We start from the raw sequence: 20,127 nt of genomic DNA on the forward strand, positions 1-20,127 counted from the left end.
ACTGGTTACAATATTCAGTGTCGAAGGACTCTCTGTGTTTTGCTTTTGCTGCAAGTTGTTTAGAAATCAAGCAGTTGGTAAATCACCTACTGAAAATGGTTTGAAGGACTGGAAAAACATCTTCAGTTCTCTCTTCACATGAAAGAAGTACAGAACATTTGGAATGTTTTCAAAATTGGAAAACTTAAATTACGATTGGAAAAAAAAACTATCGATGAAGAAAATTTGTGTGATCAAGGAAAAAGAAGAATATTAGCAACAAATATTAGAGCATCTGATTGCTTTTATGAGAGTTCTCGGTGGGCAAAATTTAGTATTCCGTGGCTGTGGTAGAAATGAAAAATTATAGACTCCAGGTAATGGAAACTTTTTAAAATTTGTTGAATACCTAGCTTTGTTTGATCCAGTCATGAAGGAGCATCTACATAAAATAACTGATCATGAAACACACATTCATTACTTAGGAAAAAATATGCAGAATGAACTGATTCAAATCCTAGCAAATGCCATTAAAAAGAAAATTGTAGAAGCTGCCCATTCTGCAAAATGATTTTCAATAAAACTGGACTGTACACCAGATGTGAGTCATGTTGAATAAATGACGATCATTTGTTTTGTGGATATGGAAAAGTCTGCAGATGAAGCTAATGTTGAAGTGCTCATAAAGGAACGTTTTTTGGGTTTTGTACCACTGAAGGAGACAACTGGAGCATTTATGACTGAAGCTATTCTACAAGAGCTTGAAACAATGTCATTATCTGTTGAAAACTTACGTGGCCAAGGCTATGATAATGGGAGTAATATGAAGGGTAAAGACAATGGTGTGAAAGGGAGAGTGATGGAAATCAATCCTAGGGCCTTTTTTGTTCCTTGCAGTGTGCATTCTCTGAATTTGGTTGTCAATGATGCTGCTAGATGCTGTTTGGAGGCAAGCAGTTTCTTTGACCCGGTGCAACATGTTTGTGTTTTTCTCAGGCTCAATACGCCGTTGGGAGATTCTGACTCGCCATGTGGATTCTCTAACTGTGAAACCACTTAGTCAGACAAGATGGGAGAGTCACACTGATGCTTTGAAGCCTCTTCGCTATGAACTCGGAAACATTTATGATGCTCTATTTGAAATTTCTGACGATACTACCTTTACTGGATCATCTGGCAATACGGCACATTCAGATGCTGAAGCTCTTGCAAATGGCCTTTCCAAGTTCAAATATGTGACTTCACTCATTTTGTGGTATAATATCCTTTTTGAGTTTAACCTCACTAGTAAGCAACTTCAGGAAAAGAACTTGAACATACATTCTGCTATTCAAAAACTGCAGCAAACTAAAAATATTCTGGAGGAATTCAGATGTGATGAAGGGTTCGAAAGAACACTGGTAGATTCTCTCAAGCTTGCTGAAGAAATAGACTTTCCGACAATTTGAACCAGAGGCAGTTCCCATTCGGCAAAAGAAACAGAAGTTTTCATATGAAGGACAAGACACACCCATTCAGAACCCAAAACAAAGGTTCAAAGTGAATTTCTGCTTCGCAGTCCTTGATACTGCTATTCACTTTGTTGATGAAAGATTTCAACGGCTGCAGCAGCTAGAGTCAGTATTTGGCTTTTTATATGATATCCACAGCTTGCAAAAGAAAACAGCAAAACAGATAAGAGAATTTTGTATAAAACTGGAGTTGGCATTGACTCATGAAAATTCAATAGACATTGATGCTACAGATTTGTGTAGTGAGCTTCAGTATGTTTCAAGACTACTTAAGAAACATCCACACCTGAAGAAGTACTGAAGTTTGTTTGTGAAAATAAACTCAGACAATTTTCCAAACATTTTTATAGCTCTGCGCATTCTTTTAACTTTGCCAGTTTCCATAGCTAGTGGGGAACGTAGCTTCTCAAAGTTAAAATTGATAAAAACATATCTGCGTTCAACAATGATGCAAGAGAGACTCGTTGGACTTGCCACAATGTCAATAGAGCATGAAATAGCTGGAAAACTGGATCTAAAAGAACTAGTGACTGAATTTTCAAAACTTAAAGCAAGAAAAGTCATGTTTTAAGAGTAGAGTGTTTTTTATTTGGAGTGTTTTGTAAATAGAGGTTAAAGTTCATTGAAGAGTTTTCTTCTATACTGGATGTGGTGGTAATGGCTGTTAAAGCAGGATAGCATAATGGATGATTTTGGATTTGTAATAAAAAATTATAATTAACATTTTTAATGCATTTTTATTTGAAATCGGACTGAAATATCATCTAGCTGTTGTGTACAAATCAGTTCTGAATATTCGTGTCTCTATTTTATCTGATCTCAGAAACATTGGTTGGATGGATGGACAAACTGAATAATTAAGCCTCTGTTTGTTTAAAAAAAACCAAAAAACTCTTAAACATTAGAAGGAAAAAAACGGTCAAAATGTTTCCCAGTTTACCAAATACCTCAGCCTAGATCTGCCCTTGGGGTTTGGGAGTGTGGGCGCCCACTGCATGATTTGCCTAGGGCGCCAGTTGCTGGCAGCTAGTCTAGGGCAACCCCGGTCGGAGGCATTTCAATTTAGTTAGGACTCCCCGTGCAAGCTGGTAGGTCAAGGTGTGAGGGAGTCTCTTCTGGGCTGCGTATGGACAGTATGAAATCACTATATCATAATCAAACTTCTAATAAATGTAACTAAATCATGATGGTGCAAATATAGCTCTTAGGGCCTGGTGCTCCTTTTCACCAGGTTTATAGCTGCATAACTTCATGGGGTGAAATCCTGGCCCTGTTGAAGTCACTGGGAGTTTTGACATTGGCTTCAATGGGGCCAGGATTTCACCCATTGACTTTACTGGAGTTATTCCTGGTTTAAATTCGTGTAAATGGAATCCATATCAGACCTGTATATTTTTCTGGTGGTTTCTTTGTACTGTATAAATGAAGTGTGTTTATCACAATTGTTTGCAGTGTTGTTGCCGCCATTGTCAGTTCCAGTTGTTTAAAATTATTTTAGCATTGACCCACTTTGCTTTTGACTCTTGAAAAACATCTGCACTATTGGCAAATTCCTAAAAGATAAATATCAAGAATAAAGTATGAATCCTTAAGTTCTTCATTCCTTTTTAAATGCATTGTACCAAATCTCACAATTTTATTGTGAATCTTGTGATATTTGGTGTTTGTTGTAAAGACCCAGTTGCTGGAGGGATGTGACTGTTAGAAAGAAAGCTGAGATACTATAAATATGACAAGCCTGCCAACCTGGAGCTCAGTATGATAACTGATATTAAGTTTTGATCCAGCATGAAGATTCCATATTGGGTTAGAAGTACACTCGTAAAAACAACAACAAAAAAGAACTGTTTTTTTTTACCTGTTACTAAATATACCTGATTTTATTAAATCTGAAAGAATGTTAAAAATCAAATTTGCATATCACCACTTACATTATTTGTTTACTTCATGCATTTCCTCCATCTTGGACAAAAGAAATAGACTAGGTAAACTTTCTGGTTCTCATGCACTAGGACAAAGCTACAATATTTGAGTTGCAAACATTCCAATTCAAACAAAATCATTGATGTAAAAATGCATTTTTTATTAATATTGGACTTTGTAAAAATTAGTTTTTAAAATTAAGCCTACATTTTCATTGTAACTTGAAGTTGTCCCTTTTTAAATTATATCTTACCATGACATTTGGAATCAACTATTTCAGATGCTGCATTTTTTGGTTATATCACTCTGGTTGATGGCTGCAATATTTAACATTATTGACAGAAATTCCACTCTTGAGACTGGTTTAACTGGTGCAGTATATATGACTCGGAGCCTGATGACTAGAAGATTGTGGGCCTAAATTCCACAGACAAAAATGCTCAAAAATCAAACTTCTACAGTTGGCTCCCCTCCACCCAAAAGTTTGCTTAGTTATTAAATTGATTTGTACAGCTGTTCAAGGAATTACAATCCTCTCGATGATGTTACCACATAATTTTTACAGAGTACGCCAAGAAAAGCTTGAAAACATTAAACCCTAAAGGAACCTGAAGGAAAATAACCCCCCCCAAAAAACCTCCGAGTCTTAGCCAAAATATGAGGAATCTGTATGAAATGTTAGTTTTAGTTTCATAGATGGTTGTATCTAAGACATCAGGCACGTCCTCATTCTCTGCACTCCTAAAAGTCCACAAGAATAAAACAACAACATAAAGAACGATCAAAGCCAATAGTGGTTTTTCATCTTCAGAATAAAAGTTTACTTCCTATGTGCAGCTTTAAATGGACCACCTTTGTTAGTGTTAATATCAATTACAAGCCTTGTTATATGATGATGTTGGAGCCTGTTAATAAGCGGTGCCTTGAGATGAGTTAACACAGAGACAGAATTACATCTAGCTTCTGACTGAAGTCATTGGTAAGAAGAAACTGCATTACTGTAAGCTAGTATTGGTACCATAAGTTTGAATGTGAAAATAAAATTGGTGTGTCAATATCAGGAAGCTCTTCTCCAGTGTGTGCATGTTTAAGGCCTCCTCCCCTATCCAGTATTTGGTGACTTATCCGGGTTGAGGATAACCTCTAGGCCAGTCCCTCTGTAGGAGTACTATCATTTAGCATGATTGCAATTAGACAGGAACTAGATTGACTGACTGTGAGCCACCAAATTGCCCTAGTGTCTTTTTCTTATTACACTTGGAGCGAACACTTCTGGATTAGCACATATAGTTCCTGGGAGTTTTCAACAACGTCCACAACTAGCTGAAGTTGAATAATGAAAAAAATTGGGGTTTCATCCACTCTTGTCACTGACAGTTACCAAGAAACAGCAATCAGGTATTTGCTACTGTTTTATTTTATGTTTCAGGGTAGCAGCCGTGTTAGTCTGTATTCGCAAAAAGAAAAGGAGGACTTGTGGCACCTTAGAGACTAACCAATTTATTTGAGCATGAGCTTTTGTGAGCTACAGCTCACTTCATCGGATGCATTCAGTGGAAAATACAGTGGGGAGATTTATATACATAGAGAACATGAAACAATGGGTGTTACCATACACACTGTAAGGAGAGTGATCACTTAAGATGAGCTAATACCAGCAGGAGAGCCGGGGCGGGGGAGGGGGGGACCTTTTGTATTGATGATCAGGGTGGGCCATTACCAGCAGTTGACAAGAACATCTGAGGAATGGTGGGGTGGGGGGGAAATAAACATGGGGAAATAGTTTTACTTTGTGTAATGACCCATCCACTCCCAGTCTCTATTCAAGCCTTTTATTTTATATAATTTTGGCTGTGGTTTACCTGGGCAGTAAGACTGAGGTGGCTCTTTCATTAGAAATATGGATGTTGGGAGTTCAATATCTTTTGCCATTTTGAATCACACTGGGTGGTTGTTTGGTTTGAAAGTTGTCAGCCAGGGTATAGTTGGTTTATTTTAAGTTAGTGGTTAAGGCAGGGAACTGGCAGTCAAGATTTTCTGAATTCTACATCTCACCTGTGCCACTGACTTACAATATAATCTTAGACAAGTCACTTCATTTTTCTTTGCCTCAGTTTACCTGTATAATATCTCACAGAAGTCGTATGAGTTAAGTCAGTGGTTCTCATCCTGTGGTCTGTGGATCCCTAGGGGAAGAAGGAGGATCCTGGGAACTACAGGCCAGTAAGCCTCACTTCAGTTCCCGGAAAAAATCATGGAGCAGGTCCTCAAAGAATCAATCCTGAAGCACTTACATGAGAGGAAAGTGATCAGGAACAGTCAGCATGGATTCACCAAGGGAAGGTCATGCCTGACTAATCTAATCGCCTTCTATGATGAGATTACTGGTTCTGTGGATGAAGGGAAAGCAGTGGATGTATTGTATCTTGACTTTAGCAAAGCTTTTGACACGGTCTCCCACAGTATTCTTGTCAGCAGGTTAAGGAAGTATGGGCTGGATGAATGCACTATAAGGTGGGTAGAAAGTTGGCTAGATTGTCGGGCTCAACGGTAGTGATCAATGGCTCCATGTCTAGTTGGCAGCCGGTGTCAAGTGGAGTGCCCCAGGGGTCGGTTCTGGGGCCGGTTTTGTTCAATATCTTCATAAATGATCTGGAGGATGGTGTGGATTGCACTCTCAGCAAATTTGCGGATGATACTAAACTGGGAGGAGTGGTAGATACGCTGGAGGGCAGGGATAGGATACAGAGGGACCTAGACAAATTGGAGGATTGGGCCAAAAGAAATCTGATGAGGTTCAATAAGGATAAGTGCAGGGTCCTGCACTTAGGACGGAAGAACCCAATGCACAGCTACAGACTAGGGACCGAATGGCTAGGCAGCAGTTCTGCGGAAAAGGACCTAGGGGTGACAGTGGACGAGAAGCTGGATATGAGCCAGCAGTGTGCCCTTGTTGCCAAGAAGGCCAGTGGCATTTTGGGATGTATAAGTAGGGGCATAGCGAGCAGATCGAGGGATGTGATCGTCCCCCTCTATTCGACATTGGTGAGGCCTCATCTGGAGTACTGTGTCCAGTTTTGGGCCCCACACTACAAGAAGGATGTGGATAAATTGGAGAGAGTCCAGCGAAGGGCAACAAAAATGATTAGGGGTCTGGAACACATGAGTTATGAGGAGAGGCTGAGGGAACTGGGATTGTTTAGTCTGCAGAAGAGAAGAATGAGGGGGGATTTGATAGCTGCTTTCAACTACCTGAGAGGTAGTTCCAGAGAGGATGGTTCTAGACTATTCTCAGTGGTAGAAGAGGACAGGACAAGGAGTAATGGTCTCAAGTTGCAGTGGGGGAGGTTTAGGTTGGATATTAGGAAAAACTTTTTCACTAGGAGGGTGGTGAAACACTGGAATGCGTTGCCTAGGGAGGTGGTGGAATCTCCTTCCTTAGAAGTTTTTAAGGTCAGGTTGACAAAGCCCTGGCTGGGATGATTTAATTGGGTATGGGTCCTGCTTTTGAGCAGGGGTTGGACTAGATGACCTCCTGAGGTCCCTTCCAACCCTGATATTCTATGATTCTGTGAAACTATATCTAAGATTTCCAAAGGGGTCCCCACCTCCATTCAAAAATTTTTAGGTGTCCACAAATGAAAAAAGATTGAGAAACACTGAACTAAATAATTTATGCTGGTAACACACTTCAAGATCCTCAACTAGAAAGTACTATATCATAATAATAATATGACAAAACAGTGCAACTGCCAAATTAATAATAATAAAGAAACTCAATTTGAAAATGTTCCATGATGCCCAACTTTAATAGTTCCATGGAGCAGATGGAGGTTATTTTGGGATTGAATCCATATGTGAGCTGCTCAGCATCTTGCTGTCACTTGGGAAGAAAACCTGAACAATGGGAATAGAAATGGACAAAACTAGAATCTTGACTCTGAATTCCTTTGAATTTCAGAGGAAAGAGTTCATATTCATTTCTGGCTCTTAACCTTACCCCGCTATGACCTACCAGGGTTTGGATTCAAGTGGGATCCAAATTTTCCAGTTTGCAACAACAGTCAGCCCTCTGAGAATTCAAACCCGGATATTGGAAATGTTGCAAGTAACAGTTTGTGAGATTTTGGTGCTGTCCAGTTTGACTCTTTCATCAACCTCGTATCTGACCCCTTCACTCCACCTAAACCTGACCCAAGTCCAAATGCCATCTCCAGAAGGAATGATTAAAAACATGGAAACCAGTTATAAAGACTTTGTTAGGTTGAAGATGGAGTAAAATAAAACTCTGCTAATTTAAGTGTGCCAAAAGAAAAAAAGTTAAATGTAAGAAAGTAAGTTACTTGATGTGTGGAATGGTCAATACCTGCCAAAAGGGACAAGAGTGAGCAAAACCCAATATGACTCCACTGATTTTATGCTGTGTTGTTGTAGCCATGGTGGTCCCAGGATGTTAGCGAGGCAAGATGGGTGAGGTCATATCTTTTATTGGACCAACTTCTGTTGTTGTTGTTGTGAGACAAGCTTTCAAGCTTATGCAGAGCTGAAGAAGAGCTCTGTGTAATCTCGAAAGCTTCTCTCTGTCACCAACAGAAGTTGGTCCAATAAAGGATATTACCTCACCCGCCTTGTCTCTCTCTGACAGTAGTAGTTTTAAAGTTTTCCATTAACCCTTTTAAGGCAGGTGCCAAGGCATCCAGCATTCCAAAGAGAAGACAGGCTGGTGTCACATAAATGTTCTTTTCAGGGAACCTGCATATTTCCATGAAATATGTCTGACCTCAGTCACAGGTTAATCCAGTTTCACTGTGGCTTCTGGAGGTCACAGTTTTTGCTGAGACAGAATGCTATCTGGTAACTTCTGACAGCAGCACGCATCATTTCTGTGTCTCCACCAGCTACAGTATACCGGGGGACTAGCTTTCCAGCAGTAAAAGCACACCAAGGTCACAAAAAGCAATGGTGCAGCAGGCACTAAGTTTATCAGTGTCGTCACCCTTTTTAAGCTAAGGAGGGGGAGGCTGTTAGACTTGATACACTGAAAAAGACAAATCCATTCAGCTGCTGCTTGTCTCTCCTTAACTTTCCTTGCCACTTCTGCTGATCATTGAAGATATTTTGTATTTAAACTTTGAGGAAATTGAAATCTGGATCCAGTTTTCTGGCTAGCCTCTGTTTCTGGGATGGGTTGAGCCAAAACTAATCGCTACAGTCTTTCTTTAAAGTAGAAATATAAAATGTGCCCCCGTCCCGCCACTCGCCATAAGTGTAATCCCAGTAAAAGGCACTACTTTAAATACACATTGCTTAAAAAGAATACCTATCCTTCGCTTTGCTCATTTTCTGGAATGGTTTAAAAACAAGGTTATGCAAGTAGACTACCTCCCTGCCCCCACTATGTTAATTCTCTTCTGTTGCTCCTAGGCATTGGAAGACATGCCAAGTTCCCGCCTCAGTTGTGCAATCCATGTATATTTCACTGGTCATGGTACAGGAATGCTGCATATGTTTATTTCATGAATGCTTCTGAGCTTTTGGTTAAACAAAATAAACAGGATTCTTCTTAGTTGTCTAAGCATTCCTTTTCTAGTGTAATGAGGCCAGTTCTTAATTTCTTCTCTAGTAAGCAGAGCTTCTCTTCTATTATGATATGAGAGTTTGTATTCAGACACGCTACTCACAAATCATTAATTAATTTCTTGCAAAACCAAGATCACCTCCTTTGTAACGGTATACAGCACAGCGAATTGCAGCTATGATGAAAATCAGGTCATTGTAGATTCACCTTCGTGTACTGTGCTTCCTTTCCCCCCTATTATGCAGTGTATTTTTCTGTTATCCAGGGTAAATCTTAGAGCTTAAAAGGGAAACAAACAGTACGGTCACTGTGCTAAAGGATATTCTACTGTAACAAACCTTCAGGGTTTAATCAACGAAAGATTGCTGGTTAAGGGTAAATTTGCCCCTTCTGTGTTTTCTGGCTAGCAATTTTTCCCTTTTGTTTTTTACAACAGCCTCCAGCTCATTTTGAGCCCACTTTTCTAAGCTAGCCAAGCTTTTCTCAGTCTATTGCCTTAAACAGTTATAGGCTTCAGTTTCTCCTCTGCTGTTGCCCATCTTTTAAACGCTCATAGCTCAGAAACCAAGTAGCTCAGATGGTGGTCTCCAGTTAAGTGCTGTTCCGGGACTTGTGTGGCCCTTATGTCTTTGTGCTCCGGCAGATGACCTACAGTTCTCAAGTGGATCAGGGTAATTAGCTGATTCTGTACTGTCATCTAGTAGAAGAAAACACTTTAATGTGTATAAAGAGGGGTTAAGTGAATTTAATTTTCTCTTCTTCCCCTTTCATGACACCTCAATGTATCATCAGAAAAGGTGGCCTTGACTGTTAGACATTCCATCACATGAGGAAGCTGTGCATTTCAGACGAGAGTGGAAACAGTGGTTGAAGGGAGCTCAGTTCCAGTCATCATCTTCTCTATTGGTGCTGTCTTATTACAGAGAAAGAAAGATAAGCTCCTCATGTTAATGTCCTTTAAAAGGACAACTGGGGGCTATTTAAAGTGATGGGGACACCATCATCCTATAAGACAGGTGGGTGCATTTAGCTGCTCCCTTCAGGATGTACAAAACTACAGAAAACATTCACAGTAATATCCCTGGAGAAAGGAAAGAAGTAAGACAAGAGTGTTATATTTATGAAAATGCACTCCTGGAGTGGAGAGGTGGAGCTAGGGAGTCAATAATAATAACCCCTGCAAGTCAACTCAGAGGATGATTTTCAGTTGTTGCTGCTCTGGTACAGAAGGTGTTTTTATGCTGTGAGTATGATCTGATTTGATTTGTTACCCAGTGTTATTACACTTCCATATCTTACTGATTTTTAACACCAGTGCTCTGGTGAAAAACAAAAAACCATCATTTGCTTAATGGAAAAGGCCAAAATTGATGGAGGTGAAATCAAGATTTTCTGTCTGATCTGAGCAAGAAGAAAGGTGTTCGTTACAACCTCAGACCTCTTGGCATGAAAAAGTTTTCAGTTAGTTTATTTGCAGACTTACCTCTTGACTGTTTAGGCTAGAGGATTTCAAACTGTGGGGGGGTGTCCCCCTATGGGGGCATGAAGAAACGTTTGGGGGGGGCAGCCCCATGCGGTGGGATGCAGGGTGGGAGCGCCATTTCCATCCTCTGACTCACCTCAGCAGGCCATCCAGCCTGTGGGTCATGGTCAACATCCGCTGCCCCCAGAGACTGTTGCACGCGCCTTCCCCCATGCTGAAAACCCAAGGGGGGGAGGGGCAGTTATGGTGTCTATTTTTGTCTGGGTTGGGGGGGGGGAACGCAGCCAAAAATTGTAACTCAAAGGGGGGCTGAGCTCGAAGTTTGAAAACTGCTTTTGTAGGCAGTCCTGCTAACAATACACATGCTTTCTGTTTTACACTCCCAGAACTTCTTTGATACCTTATTTACCTAGCTTCAAAGGAATATTTAGAAAATATGTCAATGCTCCCTTCTCTTCAGATATCAAAGGATCATTCTTCTCATGTGTTTTGGGATGAAAAGAACAGTCTCTCTGTTGCTGCTGTACAGCTTTTAGATCAAAGGTGCGTTTATCCCGTCTCTCCAGACGGTATCGCATGGAAGGATTTTGAAATCTGTTTTTTTAGCCAGTAAGTGTATTTGGTCAGTATTCTTGAAGCTGAAGCTGGTCTTTCTTCATCAGCCATGACTCTTTGGACTGTGATCTCAACAGATTGCTCAAGTGAAGGGCTTGGGTCTGGTCAGCAAGCTCTAGGGGTTGCAGGAAATGGTAGAGATGATTCAGTGGGTAGGACTTTTCTCTCTAGGTTCTGGATACTGCAGATGTTTACTACTTTTGAGTAGTCCCTTTTGAATAGAAATAGGACTATTTAAAGTGGTAAGAGCTACTTCTGATAGTAAACATTCATAGGATTGGGCTCTGAATGGATATGTACCCAGCATGGGCCACCAGGGCCTGATGAAATGCATCCTAGAATACTCAAGGAGCTAGCTGAGGAGATATCTGAGCCATTAGCAGGGTTATCTCTGAAAAGTCATGGAAGATGGGAGAGATTCCAGAAGACTGGAAAAGGGCAAATATAGTGCCAGTCTATAAAAAGGGAAATAAGGACAACCTGGGGAATTACAGACCAGTCAGCTTAACTTCTGTACCCGAAAAGATAATGGAGCAAATAATAAAACAAATAGTTTGCAAACATCTAGATGATAATAAGGTGATAAGTAACAATCAGCATGGATTTGTCAAGAACAAATCGTGTCAAGCCAACCTAATAGCTTTCTTTCACAGTGTAACAAGCCTTGTGGATGGGAGGAAGTGGTAGACATGGTATATCTTGACTTTAGTAAAGCTTTTGATACTATCTCACTTGACTATAGTACTATCTTGATACTAGCTTTCTCATAAACAAACTATGGAAATGCAACCTAGATGGAGCTACTATAAGGTGAGTGCATAACTGGTTGGAAAACCATTCCCAGAGAGTAGTTATCAGTGGTTCACAGTCATGCTGGAAGGGCATAACGAGTGGGGTCCTGCAGGGATCAATTCTGTTCAATATCTTCATCAGTGATTTAGATAATGGTATAGAGAGTACACTGACAAAGTTTGGGGACAATAGTAAGATGGGAGGGGTTGCAAGTGCTTTGGAGGATAGGATTATAATTCAAAATGATCTGGACAAACTGGAGAAATGGTCTGAAGTAAATAGGATGAAATTCAATAAGAACAAATGCAAAGTACTCCACTTAGGAAGGAACAATCAGTTGCACACATACAAAATGGGAAATGACTGCCTAGGAAGGAGTAGTGCAGAAAGGGATCTGGGAGTCCTAGTGGACCACAGGCTAAATACGAGTGAACAGTGTAACACTGTTGCAAAAAAAAAAAGCAAACATCATTCTGGGATGTATCAGAAGGAGTGTTGTAAGCAAGATGCGAGAAGTAATTCTTCCACTCCACTCTGCGCCGATTAGGCCTCAGCAGGAGTATTGTGTCCAGTTCTGGGTGCCACATTTCAGGAAAGATGTGGACAAATTGGTGAAGTCCAGAAAAGAGCAACAAAAATGATTAAAGGTCTAGAAAACATGACCTATGAGGGAAGACTGAAAAAATTGTGTTGTTTAGTCTGGAAAAGAGAAGACTGAGAGGGGACATGATGATAGTTTTCAAGTACATAAAAGGTTGTTACAAGGAGGAGGGAGAAAAATTATTATTCTTAACTGCTGAGGATAGGACAAGAAGCAATGGACTTAAATTGCAGGAAGGGCAGTTTAGGTTGGATATTAGGAAAAACTTCCTAACTGTCAGGATGGTTAAGCACTGGAATAAATTGCCTAGGGAGATTGTGGAATCTCCATCATTGGAGATTTTTAAGAGCAGGTTAGACAAACGCCTGTCAGGGATGGTCTAGATAATTCTGAGTCCCGCCATGAGTGCAGGGGACTGAACTAGATGACCTCTCGAGGTCCCTTCCAGTCCTATGCTTCTATGGTATTAAGGTGATCTCCATGAACGGGAGATGTTATGTTTTAATTGGGATTTAAAATGAAGGTATTGAGCATTTGTAGAGTCATTAAAGGTCTTTAGTGGCTTTCACAAGAATAGAGTTAATTCTGGTTTCCTGGCCAGCGTTGGTAACTGCAGGTAGGAAAACCTGCTATATCTCCAGTACCAACATGAGGTTTTATTTTAAACCCACTGTGCCATTTGTTAATATTTTGTTGAGCATTCTTAAGCAGATTAATGAAAAGAATGTTGAAGGCTGAAAGGAATTTTCCATCATTTCTGGTCAATTCCATTGTAACCATAGTTGAAACCCTCTTCAGAATTGTGAGGCTCTTCTAATTTTCTTTCGTAATCCTTCCCTCCTCTTCAATGTGGCAGATATTCAGTCCTCTTTCTCTGCAGGCAAACTCTCCTCCAGGGAGTGAGGCTTAAAGAATGTACAAAATCAAGCCCTCTTACTGGGTGTGACGGGGTTGCTCCACTCACCGCTGGATGGCGCCACCTTCTGGCGGTCCTGGGGATTAGCTCGGTGAGGCCAATGCCTCTTCCAGCGGTCATTACACCTGTTCAGTTTCTCCTCTGCTGCCCCTCTCTCACTTTCAGGTGCTGCAGCTATCATCTTTGTGACTCAGCCCTCCGGCTAGGCCACTATTGTGGTTTCTCCTTCCAGGGACAGGAGTATCAAGGTTCCTGCTCTCCACTCCAGCGGTCTCAGGCAGTCTTTTGCTTCATTTTCTCATGTTGCCACTCCCGCAGTGGCTGGCAGGGGAACCTGAGCCCACCGCTACTCTGGGTTCTGGTCAGCGACCCTCTGCACAGCCGCCCAGGTCCATTCCCTGCACCTTGCTACTTTTCCCTGAGCTGCTTCCATAACCATGCCCTCCCCACTTTTCTGGGTTTGCCAGTCTCCTTACTCTCTCCTTCCAGGGAGTAACTTCAGGCAACTCAGCTCTGCAGTCCCCCAGACCCACTTCCCTCTTCACAGAGAGTGACCACAGACTTCTTCCTTGCAGTCCCCTCTTCTTCCAGATTTCTTGTCTTTCATAGAAGCCCTGCCTGTCCCTCTAATTAGCTGCCTCCAGACTAAAGCTCCCCTGTTTGCAGCCTAATTAGCTGATTGGGCCCACCTGGCCCAATTCAGCTCTTGCAGGGCCATCACACTTGGGCAAAAACTGTTTCTAATTTTTTCCAGAAATGTGTTATCCCCTCTACACATCTCTTCCTCCTTGTTTAGAAAGCAAACTGAACAAACTTCAGTTCAGAAATATTTTCTGCTTACCAATGTACTTGAATTAGATAGTTAGTAGCATTTCTTGGTATCAGAAGCAATAGAACATAGCATCTCCTTCACACAAAGGCTTCTTTCTTCATGTAGTGTCTAGCATTGGCCTGTTCTAAATCTGAGATATCTAAACTTCGGTTTAAAAAACACCCAAGGTTCATGCTGCTGATTCAGACACTATCTCACCACAGCCCAGAGAGCTGAGCTCTTTATTTCAAGAGTGAAGCTTGAGTGGTTTATGATCTCCTCTGATATTTTCAAAAGGGATTTCTATACTTTATTCACAGTTTTTTTTCCTGAATATATCATCTTGTTTAGATATTACATACATCTGTCAGCAAAGATGGTCATTATTAACTCCTCAGTCCCATTACATGCCTCATTGTCAGAGGTGGGCAGTTTGCCAGGAAACTGTGAGTCCCAGAGCGAGCATGGAAGGTTAGGGATAAAGTATACTAGTGCCAAAGAAACTCTATGCCAAGTGGATCTGTGTGGAACAACAATGATATCCAATGACTAGTTAAGTTAGCCACAGATGTGTTTTCCATAACACTATTTAAGAAGACATACAGTATCTTAGGGCTTGGTTCAGACATAATGATGTTCTAAAGTCAAATCAGATTCAAGCAAAATTGCATTTGTACTAGAGAAGCCTTTAAGGACTTGCGTAGTGTGATTCAGATGAATAGATGAATCAGATTGCTACACATTTTGCAAGAAGAACGTCTATGAGAGATGAGGTAAGGCTGCTGGCATTGAAGTGTGATAGTTTGATCTTGACAAGTTTGCTGTTTAAATTTTAGCTTTATTAGATTGACACACAGTTAACTGACTGCCTGACAGGCCATAAGTCTGAAGAAGAATCTCAGGATCTCCTGAAACTAGAAGCTTCACAGAATTGGTGTCTGTTTGTTTTTGCACTTACTGTTATTGCTTATGGTATCCTCCCCGTTACATTGCCTTCACAAAGAAGTGTTTCTGAATTAGCCTCAGAGAAGGCTAATTATGTTGGCCTCCTGCTGAGGGCAGTGTGCTTGTATCCAGACAAAACCTTACTGGGTCTAGAATGCAGCTGAATGCTTGGGTACTATTACCCTTTCTCAGACATTTCTAGGCAGGTTTTTTTTTCTTGGCATGATATCTCTAGCAATTCTTGGAATTTCTGGCCAACGTCAGCCTTGTTGACGACAAGCTGAGATTCCTCCCTACAGTGGAATCCTTGGCTTTGCTGTTTGTAAATCTGATTTTTAGTTCTCAGATGAGACCAATCCTGGCTAGAAATCAGGAGGAATGACAGATCAGTTACATGGTGGAAATTATGTGGGAAACTTAACTGGATTAGTTAATGTAATAGCTGAAGTAGAATGCTCTTTCTTTTGTGTTTTTCTGACCTATTTCTTTATCTTGGGTTGGTTTGTTTGTTTTTTGTTTGTTTTGGATTACATGAATGCAGTGCATTGAAATCAAAGTATCAGAACAATATACAGAATAGATCCTCATTGCAACAAGATTTTGATAGTAAAAAATAAAAACTGGAAAATAACACTGTTACAAATAATGTAAAAAACTTCCCCTATGCTTTTCGGGGTGGGAATGTATTTTACTGTGTGTTTTGTGGTGTTATATTAAGTGATTAATAATAGTATTGGTCAAATTTTGGTGAGAGGTCATTTTAAATTTTCCTTGAGTTTTCTGATTCATTCAAAACAGGGCTCAGATAGTAAATGTTTATCCAGGAAACTGCTAATCTCATTCCCTCTCTTCTTGCTTCTCTGTCATATATTTTATTTTAATCAGGCAAACTTCATCATTCCTCCCCATCCAGTTTCGTTTTGTATGTGAGCCTGGGTTCAAGAGATCTTGCATTCCTGTATTTAGGGACTTGTACCAGGGTGTGTGTATATAGATTTTGAGAATAACCATGAAAAATCATGGCTTTGTTGGAAGCATAATTACAGGTAAAGCTGATCTGTGCATTCATTTTTCAGGTACGTTCTGATTTTTACACATTTAGGATAGTCTGGGTATGTTAGATCACATCACTTGATAAGAAGAGAAATAAGTTTACTCCCAAATAATTTTATTCCAGAAATGCTTATCCCTATGGATTTATTTCCTCTTTTCTTTACAGGGTTTTTGTGAACAGAAGTTTAGCAATGGAAAAGATAAAGTGCTTTGGTTTTGATATGGATTACACACTTGCTGGTGAGTTCCTTCTTGATTTTTATACCTGATTCTGATCAGTGCTTTGTCTCTTGCTTGTTAAGAGAAAAATAGAGATTGGTTGCTCCACTCTAGCTAGGAGGTGCTTGCTCAGTAGGCTGAAGTGCCGCCTAATCAGAGTATTTTCATTTCAGATGTTTCAATTACATCAACTATCTTGAAACCGTATTTGGTCCCAAAATATGTTGCCCTAGTCAATTTCAAATGATCTGGGGTCTCAGACAGAGCAAAGCTTACACTGAATGTAATTGGTGTCCTAGATCAGTGGTTCTGCGTACCTGGTTGAGAGGTCTTCTGGGGGTCCATCAACTCATCTAGATATTTGCCTAGTTTTACAACAGGCTGCATAAAAAGCACTAGAAAAGTCGGTAAACACTAAAATTTCATACAGACAATGGCTTGTTTATACTGCTCTGTATACTATGCACTGAAATGTACGTACAATATTTATATTTAAATTGATTTTTAATTATATGGTAAAAATGAGAAAGTCAGTAATAGTGTGCTGTGACACTTCTGTATTTTTATGTCTGATTTTGTAAGCCAGTAGTTTTTAAGTGAGGTGAAACTTGGGGTACGCAAGACAAATCAGACTCCTGAAAAGGGTACAGTACTCTGGAAAGGTTGAGAGCCATTGTCCTAGATGCCTGTTTGATTAAAATTACACCGTGATGTGAACCTGGCTGTAAGTGGTAAGCTGATTTTGTTTTTTATGCTGTGAGGATGTTAAGACTGTACATTTACCCAGCCTGGTGGGAGATATGCCTGTGAGAACCACTATCAAAGGGATCTTAATTCAACTGTGACTAAGCTTCCTTGTCTCCCACTCCTCAATTGGCTGAGCCTGTGTAATAAAGGTCAAAGGATAGGGAATATTTTATGTTTGTGTTGAACAAGTTAGTTAGAAAGCTTTGTACATTTCTGTACAGATGTACATTGTGCAGGGGCTATAAATGACCTTTTAGCTTTTTACATTTTTCATGCTTTACTTCTCCATCGCCCAAGTACAAGGAATGCAAATGCTCTGAAACTTAAGGTGGAAGATGGGAAATAAAACTGTTTGTCAAATAAATATATAATATATTCTCTGCATGTTATGCAAGATAAAGATTAAAAAGCCCATTGTTCATTTCCCAGGTTTGTATTGCAGTGTATATATTGTAATAATAAGCACTGCACAAAATTCTATCCTCCCTTCCCACCACCATCAATGTCTTTGATATAAGGTATCTGATGTTTCTACTACACTGGATATTTTAATTTAATTTATAATTGCTATCTATACTCCTGTTCAAGATGAGAAATGTAAGCTAAAATGTCAAGGTTGGTTGATAAATGGGTCAGTGCAGGGGGTCAAGTCTGGTAATTTAGTTATTCGAGTGATTGCACATGTCCGTTCCATTTCAGGCGTGCACGTGTGTAGTGCACAGTTGTTGGAGATTTTTCCCTCAACGGCACCTGTCAGGGTGGCACATGCACCTTCTGCTGCCTTGCGCCATAGCTTGAAGGTATGAAGGGCAGAGCCGACCCTTCCCCTCCCTCAGTTCCTTCTTACTGCCTGTGATGGTTGATGGAACATGTGATCTAGCTATTGAAATCTCTCCCTCTCCCCCCGCCCATATTTGTAGCTAGTTGGTACTTGTTTCAGAAGTTTTAATGCCATATACTGTTCGTTAGTTACAGAAATAAGTTTTATTTTAAAGTGTTTTTAAACACTTCAGTTCCTGTTACTGGGTACTGTTGACAGGGCGTGCCTTGGTCACTGGGTTTCAATCCCTGTCATTCCTGCAAGAAGCCAGTGTCAGTGGGTGACCTGCACTCCAGTTGCCTGAAGTGTCACGGGGAGACTCATGTCAGGTATTGGTCTCAAATTTGCAAGAACTTTAAGCCAAGAACCAAGAAAGCGAGGCTGGGCTTAAGTTTCTTCTGCTGGAGATGGTCCTGTATTCCCCCTTGGAGACTTTCCACTCGGAGAAGGTACTGAGCATGTCAGTATCCATCAGAATTGCTCCTCTGGTTTTTGATTGACCCTCAGGGTTAGTCACCCTCCCTGCTACAGAGGAAGAGGCACTGAAAGATAGCATCTAAGGGATCAGTATCCGATGGATCCGGGGTAGGCAAACTATGGCCTGCGGGCTGGATCTGGCTCGTCAGGGCTTTGGATCTGGCCTGCAGGATTGCGGGCCTCGCGCCGCTCCCGGAAGCGGCTGGCACCATGTCCCTATGGCCCAAGGGGGAGGGAGGGCAGAGGGCTCCATGCGCTACCCTTGCCTGTATGCACCGCCCCCCGCAGCTCCCATTGTCCGGGAATGGGAAATGTCCGGGAACTGCGGCCAATCGGAGCTTCAGGGAAGGTACCGACAGGCGTGGGGAGCCCGCGGAGTCCTCTGCCCCTACTATTCTCCCCCCCCCCCCCAGGACTGCACAGATGTGGTGCCCGCCTCTTCTGGGAGCAGTGTGGGGCCAGAGCAGGCAGGCAGGGAGCTGCTCCAGGTAAGTGGTGCCGGGCTGGAGCCTGCACCCTGAACCCCTCCTGCACCCTGCACCCCAACTCCCTGCCCTGAGCCCCCTCCCGCACTCAGCACTCCCTCCTGCACCCCAACCCCCTGCCTTGAGCCCCATCGTACACCCCACACTCCCTCCTGCACCCCAACCCCCTGCCCCAGCCCTACATGCATGGCCCTGCATGCAATTTCCCTACCCAGATATGGCCCTCGGGCCAAAAAGTTTGCCCACCCCAGCAATAGATCAAGGTCCCTGGCAACAAAGTCCAGCAAGCATGTGGACAAGGATGCAAGAGCGTGCATGAGGCTGAGGAGGTCTCTGAGGCAATCATCTGCTCAGGAGGGACTGTCGACTCTGGTATCGGCACTGGCATCATTGAGACCAGCCCCTGAAGTGGCTCCATGTAGTTAACGGTAGAGGAGACTATCCTAGTACCATCTATTCTGGAGGCTTATGCTGCAGCACAGGATCTGTGAGTCCTACTCATAGCTCCAGCATGGCCTCAGCAACATTGGTTTTCTGCTCTGCTGACCCTCTCATACACACCTCCATTGCCACTACTATGGGATGGAGACCTGATCTCTCAGGACCACGGTCGCTCTCCGACCGCAACCTGAGGCTCTCCTCCTGACTGCCTGGGTGCTCCAGGCTAAGGCTTCAAGAGGAGATTTGTTCAAAGCGGGTTCCAGATGCACTTGTAAATAGTAGAATGCCCTCTATTAGGTTTACTTACCCGGCAAAGTGGGAGTCACCATTTTGTCCCAGCAGAAAAGTGTTCCCCCAGTCCACGCTCCAATCCATCGTGTTTTGGACTATTTGTTATACTCAAAACAGTGAGGTCTTACCATTAGCTTCATCAAGCAGCTCTGAGCTTTCCCACCTGCCAATTGATAATCACTCATTTTTCTCCAGTCCTATGCCAGTTAGATTTCTGAAGGCTTTGAACTGATTATACCCGCAAGGACAAGATCCTGGTTTCCCTTGAGACTTAAATATGGTGTTAACAGAGCTAGTGGGTCCTCCTCTTGAACCATTGGCTACCTGTTCATTACTCCATCTTTCCATGAAGATAGACTTTTTGGTCACAACTACCTCAGCCAGGAGACTAGGCGAAGTACAAGCACTAGTTTCTGGACTCCGTATACGGTCTCTTGCAA

At 41.7% G+C, this 20,127-nt stretch overlaps 1 protein-coding gene across 2 annotated transcripts in view; it reads left to right on the top strand.

The window, feature by feature from the left end:
- NT5C2 (5'-nucleotidase, cytosolic II) overlaps window positions 1-20,127 on the top strand; it is an 87,339-nt gene that overhangs the window by 25,579 nt on the left and 41,633 nt on the right. For both annotated transcript variants that reach the window (XM_073354479.1, XM_073354480.1), the window contains one exon: window positions 16,374-16,447. In XM_073354479.1, coding sequence (XP_073210580.1) covers window positions 16,374-16,447 — 74 coding nt within the window. Of the gene's footprint in view, window positions 1-16,373; window positions 16,448-20,127 lie in introns of those variants that run through there.

This window comes from Lepidochelys kempii, chromosome 7, assembly GCF_965140285.1.
Source record: "Lepidochelys kempii isolate rLepKem1 chromosome 7, rLepKem1.hap1, whole genome shotgun sequence".
Classification (NCBI taxonomy): Eukaryota; Metazoa; Chordata; order Testudines; family Cheloniidae; genus Lepidochelys; species Lepidochelys kempii.